At 51.7% G+C, this 10,758-nt stretch overlaps 1 protein-coding gene across 1 annotated transcript; it reads right to left on the reverse strand.

The window, feature by feature from the left end:
* Positions 1-9,695: 9,695 nt before the first annotated feature.
* Positions 9,696-10,757, reverse strand: FAM110A (family with sequence similarity 110 member A; the record flags this gene model as incomplete). Its single annotated transcript, XM_015559431.1, has 1 exon — positions 9,696-10,757. A coding segment is annotated over one exon (480 nt), but the record flags the coding sequence as incomplete, so codon positions are not given.
* Between the last annotated feature and the right edge of the window lies 1 nt (position 10,758).

The raw sequence follows: 10,758 nt of genomic DNA on the forward strand, positions 1-10,758 counted from the left end.
AAAATTTTTGTGCACCGGGCCTCTAGTATATATATATACTAGATTTTAGAGAGGAAGAGCGAGGGGGAGAGATAGAAACATCAATGGTAAGAGAGAATCATTGATCGGCTGCCTCCTGCACACCCCACATTGGAGATCAAGCCCCAACGTGGGCATGTGCCTTTGACTGGAATCAAACCCGAGACTCTTCAGTCCGCAGGCCAATGGTCTATCCGCTGAGACAAACAGGCCAGGGCTTGTCCAGCAGTTTTTAGACGGGAAGTGGGTAGGAGGCAGGGAATGGCTGCCACGGGGGGCTGAAGGAACTTTACAGGTCGATAGGAATAGGCTATAACTTGTCTGAAGTGGTGGATACACAGATACATACAACTGTCAAAACTCACTAAACTGTATATCTAAAATGGGTCAACTTCATTGTTTATCAATTATACCTCAATAAGAAGGGGGGAGCCTAGAGTCCCCCACCTCTCTTCCTTGCTTCATTTCTCTCCACAGCATTTCCAGTCTCTGGTGGGTATTGCCTATCTCTCCACCTGAATGTCAATTCCACAAGAGCAGGATATTCTATTTGTTTTGTTATCTGCTGTACCTTCAGTGCCTAGAAGAGAATTGGCACATAGCAGGTCTTAATGAACATTGGATGGATGGATGGGTGGTTGAAGGTGGGTGAGTGGTGGGTGGATGAATTGATGGATGGATGGTGGGTGGATGGATGGGTGGATGGGTGGATGGATGGGTGGATGGGTGGAAGGGTGGATGGGTAAATGTGTGGATGGATGAATGGGTGGATAGATGGATTCAGTGCCCGAAAGTTCAGAGCTCATTGATGGGATGCCTGTTTTGAAGTACCCACACACCCACCTGGAGGTTGCAAGACAAACCCCAACCCAGCAGGGCCTGTGAGACTGTGGGAAGTGTCAGCCTTCCATGTGGCTGCATCATCACTCAGGCATTTAGACACCATTCCTGGAGCTGTGTCATGCCCACCACCAACCTTGGCAGGAGGCCCAGCCTGGAACCTGATGCCCATTGGCTGGCGTTTCCTGTGGGTGCTAAACGTGTGGAAACCAAAATATTACCGTAGAGGGTGGAGCCACAAAACCAAGTTGGGCAGAGCCTAGAATGCGGTTCGTGGTTGCCCGAGGGTGGGAGGAGGGGAAGGAGCCAACTGGGCCAGCTGGCCTGGTATCTATCTTTCTGTTTGAGATATCTTGTTGTCTACTTTATTTCACTTTTTTTCCCCTACATAGATAATACATTCACGTGGTTCAAAATTCAAAAGGTACAAAAAGTGAAAAGTGAGACCCCTCCCACCCCTGGCTCTAGACAGCCAGCTCCCTCCCAGGCACCCAGGCTGTAAGGTTCCCCGTGTGACTCTCCTAGGAGGGTCTATGCCAGCACAAGAGTGTGTGGACACGCATTCTGGTTTCCGCAAACACAGCACACCGCGCATACCACTCCATACCTTGCTTTGCTCCCTGACCCAGGTGTGTCGCCAGGTATTCCACATCCAGCGCATGCAGGGCGTCTTCTCCATGGCTGCGTGGCATTCCACTGCTTGGCTGGGCCCCCGCTCTTTTAACCACTTCTCCCAGATGGGCATTTACAGCTGTTTGCTATTGCAAACAGTCGTGTAATAAATAATAGTATACCCTCTGAACGGGGATATTTTACACTTACACAGTTACTTTCCCACATTTAAACAGTGAGAGAATAACCTACTAAATGTTTTTGAGATTTCTTTAAATATGTTTTTATTGATTTTAGAGAGAGGAAGGGAGCGGGAGAGAGAAACATCAATGACAGAGAAACATTGATCGATTGGCTGCCTCCCACTCGCTCCTCACCAAGGACAGAGCCACAACCCAGGCATGTGCACCGAACAGGAATCCAGCCAGTGACCTCTTGCACACCCAACCAACGGAGCCACACCGGCCAGGGCACGTTTTTGAGATCTTGATTTTCATGAAAACTTGAAACTTTGGCCCCACTGAACCCACATTCCTGGAGGGTGGCAGTGGCTGGGACAGGCCCTCTCCATTTACCACTGCCCCGCCCCACTTTGCCAAGAAAAACACAGGCAGGGAGTGAGGCACCTGCCTGAATAAACGCCAAGGGTCTCAAGGAGCCCAGGGTGGTGAGTGCTGGAGTCTCCGCCACCGCACGCTCATCCCCTCCCTGCCGCTGCCTCCCCATGGTGTGGCCTCAGGCCTGTGGCTTCACCTCTCTGAGTCTCTGTTGGTACCCACTTCACAATGCACCTGCTCCCCGGGAATGAACGCCCCTAGAGCACTTTGCTCTGTGCTGGGCACACAGTAGGCAACTAATTAAATGTTTAAAACTGGGTCCATGCTAAGGTTAGTCCTGATCATGTCCAGGATTTGGTGATTTGTCCTATTGGCAGACACTGAGGTGGGAGCACGATGGGGACCCAACACGCCACCCAGTGAGGAAGTAGCAAAGGTGGGATTTGAACCCCGGCAGCCTGGCTCTAGGTGCTATTAACCGCCACACTGTGTCAGGGACCAGACATCCAGGGGACCAGTGGTGAAGGGAGGGCATTGGTAGTGAGGCTCAACTGCGGTCATGCCACCACACACACACACACACACACTGGCAGAGAAGGGCTGGGCCAGATGTGGGTACCAGTAGTGACTGCACTCTGTCCTAGCTGTGTAACCTCCAATGAGGCAGCTGTCTCCAAGCCTCAGTGTCCCCACCAGTAAAGCAGCTACCCTGCAGAGTGAAATTAGACACGGACTGAGAAAGAGCTTTGCAAGCTGCAAAGGCCGCAGGCATGTAGGGGATTAAGGGATTTATATAGCCAGGGAGGAGGGATAGGAGGGGAGGGAGGCTGGGGACACCCAAGAGGCCCAGTTTGCCCTTAAGAACTCCCAGGTCTACAGGGCCCAGCTGTCAGGCAGCCTCGATCCCAGCCCAGCGCCAGGCTGGCAGGCTCCAGACAGAGCCCCCTGGCTCCAGCTGGATGCCACAGTGAGGGTAAGGGGCCGACCTAGGGCCTGGGATCGGCTATTTTCATCCCCAGGAGGGCCAGGGAGAGCGAGCCAGCTCCCTTCCTCCCCCACGGGTCCTATCCCACAGCCTAGAGCCGTGGTCCGCAAACTGCGACTCACGAACCACATGCGGCTCTTTGGCCCCTTGAGTGTGGCTCTTCCTAAGCCTTAGGAGTACCCTAATTAAGTTAATAACAATGTGCCTACCCATATAGTTTAAGTTTAAAAAATTTGGCTCTCAAAAGAAATTTCAATCGTTGTACTGTTGATATTTGGCTCTGTTAACTAATGAGTTTGCCGACCACTGGCCTAGAGACTTCCTTTCAAACCCAGAACCAACCTGGAGACCACAGATGCCTGGTAGCACAGCTGGGGAACCAAGGAACAAAAAGGCAAACAATTGATTTACATCACAGAAGGGCTTGAACCCAGACTTCCTCATTACCAGGAGCCAGTTACTCCCAGCATGCCTTACACTCACTGGTTTTCACTCATTCCTTCATCCAACAAATGTTACGGAATACCTACTGCTCCCCCAGGGAATGGGGCAGAGCCTAAAGCATAGAAAGTCCCTGTCTCCTGGAGCTGCCCTGCTAGTAAGAGACACCGACAGGAAGCAGATCATGTGGCCTCTGTTTGCTGTAAGTTAGGGGGTGATATGTACTTCTCTAGCAAAAAAAATAATTAATAAACCAGGGTAGGGAACTAGTGACTGTTGGATGCTGACAGTTTAGCTGGAGAAGGCAGTGAGAGGGTGGGTCAGGAAGCTCTCTCTAAGGAGGTGACGTGTGGGCAGAGACCTGAATGAAGTGAGAGAATGAGTCATGTGGACATGTGGGGCAGGATAGGTACTGGCAATGAAAACAGCCAACACAGAGGGCCTGAAGTAGGAATGTGTCTGGTGTGTTCCTGGAACATCAAGCAAGCAGCGTGCTGTGTGGCGTGGGTAAAGGGAGGGAGGGAGGAGTAACAGGAATCCAGGTCATGAGGGCCTCCTGGAGCAGTTAGACCTCGGGGGTTTTATTTCAGGCTGCCTGGCAAGACAGGCCTTTGAATTGTTCAGAGACTCTCATAACCCCATACGGCCCGGCTCTTACGCTCCAAGTGTCTGTTCCTAGAATGTCCTGCTCCCACCACGGAGACTTCGCACACGCTCTTTTTCGATCTGGTATCTTTTCCCATTCCTACTCCCTGTTCTCCTGGTGGACTCCTACTTGTCCTTCACATCTTAGCTCAGATACCTCAGGCTTCCAGACCTCCCTGGCCAGGTCAGCAGTCCTCCCTTCCTCCCAGGACCTAATCACAGTGACCACGAAATTCTTGGGATGGGTTTGTGTCTGTTCGAAACCTAGACTGAGCTTCCGAAGGGCAGGTGTTGGGTTCATTGTGTTCACTGCCATATCCTCAGGGTGCAGCTAGTGCTTGGCACACGGTAGGCCCTAAGAAATATGCATTGCACTAATGAACAATTGAATTGCATAGGCACTTCATAAAGACCTCATTTCATGCTATTGTATCCAGGTTACAAAGCTCAGGGCGCTGGGGCACCTTGACTGAGGTCAGACAGCAAGTAAGTGGGTAGCACCAGGAAATCCAGGTCTTTCTGATTCTCAAACTGGGAATTTCCCCCCATACTTTTACTGGCACACATAGGCTGTTGTCCACTGGAACTGACTGTAATCATTCCTCTATGCCTGGACTCCTGCCCTTTTGCAATATGACTGAGAGAGGGAGACTATTTCTCCATCCCTTGGATCTGACCTGGCCATGTCATGTTGTCTGGGACATTTGTAATCACCATCAAAGGCAATGGAGCTGGTCCTCTCTTGCTGAACATGGAACTCGGAGATTACCATGTGAATGAGCCCAAGCTAGCCTCCTCGAGGGGAACTGAGGCACCCCACCGAACAGCCTGCCAACTGCCAGGCATGTGGGGGAGGCCCTCCGAGACCACCCAACCCCCATTGACTGCAACTACACGAGTAAGCCTAGGTAAGATCAGAAGAACTACCCAGCTGAGCCTAGATTGCCAATTCATAGAATAAATTACCTTAGGCCACTGGGTTTAGGGTGGTATTTTAAGCAGCAAAAACTAACTGGTCCATATACCTTGAGAATACACACTATGCAGACAACACCTGTACACATATGCATATGCACATAAATGTACACAGATGGCCTTCCATTGAAACTCTAGCAGCACCCACACAGACGCTCCCACACCCCTCATGGGTCACATACACACACACCTCTTCCGACCATTCTCCTGCCTGCTCACATGTCAATGTAAATGCCAACCTGGGAGTGGGAGGGTGGATATTGCCCAAGCTCTGTGTCCTCAGCACTGGCCGGCACCGTGCAGAGCATGGAGAAGGACCCGGCAAACTTTTGTTGAATGAACAGATGAATAAAGTCAAGGGCAGTGAATGAGCCATAGAATGGCACCAGTGAGCAGACCGGTGAGGTGCTGAGGGGTTCCCCTGGGTAAATGGGGAGGCCTGGCAGCAGGGCCACAGCTTCAGTGCTCAGCCCTCGTAGGACCCATGTGGGCAGGAACACACAGTGGTGCTCCCAAACACTTACCTTACAAGTTGTCCCTGTGCTTGAGACGCTATTTGTAAACTTGGTTCCACTGTTGTTATTAAAAAGTGAAGGTTGTTAAAAAGCCCTGGAAGGGTTACCGGAAAGAAATTAGAATCAATAATTTGTCTTCTATGTGTAAATTGAGGATGTCTGAGAATTAAGGAAACTAAGGGAAGAAAAGCAAAGCAGGTAGTAGTAACTCCAGGAAAATGCAACAACAAAGAGCTTCACAGGAAAGGAATGTAACCATAACATGTGATTTGGCTTAGCAGGAAACCATTCTTATACAGGTATAATAAAAAAGCACTCAGTATTCATCTAATGGAAAATGGTGACAACTATAGATCCAAAGGAGAGGAGGGTGAGAACAGTTCAATCTTCCTTGACAATAATAATGATATGATAAAAAGAAACAGTTTTGACCACTCTTTTGGTAATGTTCATTATTCTTGACACTTTACATGTTGAATCCTCACAACAACCCAGCATCTTAAATATTCGTATTGCTCTCATTTTACAAATGTGGAAACTGAGGCACAAGAAGGTTAAGTCATTGGCCCAAAGTCATGGCCAGCCAGACAGTCAGGCTGCGGAAGGCATATATGAAGACATCAGACCAGAAAGGAGGTCAACACTTGCCTAAAATTAATTTAAAAAAAAAAAGGAAAAGCATATCACTTAGAAATACAGAGGCAAGCACCAGGAGAAATTGTTAAAAGAATTGAATGTGGTTGCTTGGAAGAGGTGGGCGGGGAGTGAGAAGGACAGGGCAAGAGAATGGTTTGTATTAGTGCTATTCAACTTATACAGACACGTTGATATACCCATGAGGTGGGGACAGAGGTTAGCAGGGAAGGAACATGAGGGAACTTTCCACATTGATAGTGTTGCTCTGTATCCTGATTGGGATTGGGATACAGCATGTTTTTATCTGAACTCAGCAAAGGGTACCTTTAAGATCTGTGCATTTCACTGTATGTAAATCTTACCTCCCCCAACAAAGATAAAAGAACTGTAAACAAATAATTTTGAACTATAGCTAATGATATGCGTGCTGAAGTGCCTTTAAGGGGAAACATACTAGTGTTTGCAACTTACTTTGAAAAGCTTCAACAAGATAAGCTGTCTTAATAGATGGATAGAATGATAGATGCCTGTTAAAGCAAATCTAGCAAAATATCACGAATTGAGCCTCTGTAGGTAGGCATATGTGTTCACTGTATAATTCTTACAAATGTTCTTTTTTTAAAAATCCTCACCTGAGGATATTTTTTCCATTTTTTTTTTAAAGAGAATGGAGGACAGGGAGAAGGAAGAAAGAAGAAGAGAGAGAGAGAGGAACATCAATGTGAGAAAGACACATCCACCGAGGTATGTGTCCTTGACCGAGCATCGAACCCGGGACCCTTCAGTCTGAGGGCCGACACTCTAACCACTGAACCAAGCCAGCCAGGGCACAAATTTTCTTTTAGCTTGAAATTTTTCTTAATAAAATGTTGGAGGAAGGATATGAATATATTATCTGAAAAATAATATTAAACTTTTAAAAACCTGAATGGGGTCTTCTGTCTTGGGCCTGGATGGACCCACACAACTCTAAGCCCTCCAATGTGTATGTATGACAGCTGTTACCATGTCCCCACCTTACCTGGGATCCTGTAGCCTGATCCTCCAGTCCCTCCATACTCCCTCTGTTGTCAGGCAGGATGCAGTCATCATTCCCCTGGTCCCCTCGAATGCCTCAGTAGCAGAACCAGAACCATTTCACCAGGGACAGTCACAAGGCCCTCTAGCTCCACCCCATCCCTTGCCAGGAGGGTAAACTGAAGTCTGGCAGGTGGCGTTGGGTGCCTTTCCCAGAGGCCCATCACACCTTCCTGACAGAAGTGAGCAGCCAAGTTGCCAGTCTCCCAAGCCCACGTGTATATAATTAGCTGGTGGGAAATAGAGCAGGGGGCAGATCTCATCTCTACCTAATTAGGGGCTAGGCAGCTGGGCCAATCTGGCCTGGGGGAGCTGCGATGGGGGCCAGGCAGCCCCAGGGGACGGGGCAGCAGCTGCAGGCCCTCGGAGGGGCTGAAAGGCTGAAAGGCAGCGGCTGCTGCTCCTTGCCCCTCACACTCCAACTGGAGGCAGAACAATAGAGGGGCTGTTTCCGCAGACCCTGAGGCAGGCAGGCTGGCAAGGCTGGTGGGCTGGTTGGGGGAAGCAGGAGGAGCCCCAGCTGTGTCTCCACAGAGCCCTACATGAGAGGGTAGTAGGCTCCAAACTCCTGGCAGAGGGAAGCCTCCACAACTAGGAAACCTCTGCTGCTGAAGTCCAGGCTCAAACAGGCACCTTCCCCACTTCCCAAGAATCCCTCCTGCTCTCTTCCCAACAGACTCTCCTAATGCCCTGCAAGGCTACCACCGGCCCAGCTCCTGGGAATAGCTCTGGTCTTCAGGCAAAAGTCCCTAAACATACCTGCTCCACATTGTATGACTGTGTGCTTACTGTTTAGCTGCCCTTCCTTCTCCATCCCAAGATTAAGGGGGGGGCCAAGGCTCTCTTACCCACTGCTTGGCACCCAGTAGGTGCTCACTGAAGTAACCAGAAGGAAAAGCTGCCCGGATGGGGAAGAAGTGAGGCAGGTGTCAAAAGCATCAGATGCCACTGACTGTGGGGTGTCCACAGGCCAGAGTGCAGGCCTGGTCTGAGGCAGCCCACCAGCCACCATCCCTCCTGCTCTAAGACAAGAGATGACCTTCTGAGGTGACCCCTGAAGGGCCATCTTGAGGATTTAGTGACAGGACGAGTGTCAAGGGTCTGAGCCCAGCACTTAAGCCTCCTCCAGGAACAAGGGCCCTCCCAGCCTCAATTTCTTCACATGTGAAATGCAGACAACACACTCACCTTCTTGTGTTTCTGAGGGCTGGGTCACAGAAAAGGCAACTATTCACACAAAATTCTGGCCAGGTTGCCCAGAGGTGCTCGCCTTTGACCCCTCAAAAGATACCACCTCTGCGAAGCCTGCCCAGATCATCCATCTGCTCTCATCACTCCTTTAACATAGGGACCATGAGGCCCAGCCCCTACATAATCACACCTGCTGGGCACCTGTGGGCAGGTCGTCTTCCCTGTGCCTCAGTTCTTCACCTGCATCATGCAGGGAAAGACTCATTCTCATGGGCTCTAACAACATCCTCTTCCATACCAACTTCCCCTGGTTTCCTTGAACTGCTGGGCCGAGCCTAATCCCCCAGGGGCTGGTAGACTGTCAGAGAGACAGACAGACAGCTGGGCTGACCTGGAAGTTTGTCAATAGCCCAACGGAAATCTCCTCTTTATGCCTAAAATAAAACCGACATCAAACCTGTCACTAGGGCCCCCATTAGCGCTTCCTGTTTCAGAGTGGTGCAGCCCAGGCAGCCCGAGTGAAAGGAAGCACCACCCAGCCCCTCCCCCCTCCCACCCAAAAGCTGGCAGAGGCCACCCGTGTTTTCATCCTCTGTGTCCTCAGCCCTAGCTCTGGCGGCTCCACCAGCCAAAGTGTGGTCTCCTGACAGGTAACTAACCTGGAGAGACAGGAAGGAGCTGGGACCTCAAAGCCCAGTGCCAGCTGCTTCCTCCCCTTCTCCCTCAACTCAAAGAAGACTGGGCTGGTCCAGGGTCACTCAGAGTTGGATGTTAGTCCATTCGTTTTGTGCTGTCCACCCAAGTCCCTCTTCCTCTAAGAACTCCCACTTCCAACCTCCAAATCTACGGCCTATGTGACCTCAAGTTCAGGGCTTGCCCTCTCTGAGCTTCCTTCCCCCTTTGGAACTGGGCAGGGAGTGGGGGAAGTCAGAACACCCGTGATGGGGAGGGTCCGTCACCATGTTAGCCTTTGCCTGGCAGTTCCCCTTCCTGCTCCAGGGGAAGGCCCCTGTCCCAGTCCCAGCTCTATCCCAACTCACTGAGTGCCTGGACCCAGCTTTTTCTTCTCTGAAGGCAGTGCACCAGCCTCCCTGATGCCCCACTAGCTGCTGGGGTAAACAATTACAAGGTTTGGAAGGCCCCGCCCCAAGACTTCTCCCCTCCCCTTCCCTTGTGAACACAGAAGAGTCCGGTGACCCAACCTTGAAAAAGCAAGCATTTGTGTTTATTAACCAAAGGGAGGAAAGCCAGAGCCAGGAGGGCTCCTACCAGTCCCTTCCATAGTCCACCCACCTAGGCCAGGCTGCCAAGGCCTGGGAAGAACAGTGGCTAGACCATTCTTCCCTGCCCCCACCTTAGGGTGAATTCCCAGGGAACCGGGGCCCACTGAGTAAGGAAGAGGAAGTCAGCAAAGGATAGAGGCCAAGGAAGGAAGAAAGAAACAGAGCCCCGGGGTAGACAGATCTGGTAGGGATCCCTGGCCCCTCGCTCAGGGGGGAGGGCTAAGTGCCCCAAGCCCATGAGAGGAACCAAGCAGAGGGACACTGATGGCAAAATCCCGACAGTTGAGGAGGAGGGAGTGTTCCAAGTCAAGAGGTCACTCTCTCCAGGGCCAGTCCTTGCCAGACGGATGCTGGCCCAGCGTCGGAGCCTTTGCCTCCATGCCAAGTTCACCAAAGGCAGTGGTCTCCGGTCTGCCCCAACCAGAGAAGGGTGAAGGAGAGCTCAAGGGGCCAGCTGCCTCTTTCAGCTCTGTCCTGTGCCGAATGCGAGTCCAGTGGAGACCTATCCCTCCACCGCTGGAGTCTCCCGCGCTTGCCGCAACCCGTACAGCCACTTGATCACACGGGCATTGCGCTCAATCACGGACACGCCATAGGGGACGCGCTCCCGGGCCCGCTCCTCAATAGTGGCGGAGCTGCGGTGGGAGCAGCCCCCCTCGGAGCTACCTGGCCCAGCACTGGGCCCCGCCAGAGACACTATGTCTGAGCTGGCTCGTGCCAGGTGGGCCACACCCAACCCCCGTGCCTCCTCTGGGTCCAGGCCGCAGAAGTTAAAAAATCGCTCCAGGTCGGCCGCTGCCCGCGAAAAGCGCTCACTCAGGTCTGACTTAGAGCGCTGCAAACCCGGGGGCCGGGCTGGACTGGAGGCGGCAGTGTCCGGTGATGGGCAGGGCTGCGCAGGTGAGGCCGGCAGGGGACGCACATCCACTCGGCGGACGGCAGCGGTACTGGGAGGTGGGCGTGGAGGGGTGGCTGGGGGGTTC

The sequence above is a fragment of the Myotis davidii genome, unplaced genomic scaffold, assembly GCF_000327345.1.
Source record: "Myotis davidii unplaced genomic scaffold, ASM32734v1 scaffold354, whole genome shotgun sequence".
Classification (NCBI taxonomy): domain Eukaryota; kingdom Metazoa; phylum Chordata; class Mammalia; order Chiroptera; family Vespertilionidae; genus Myotis; species Myotis davidii.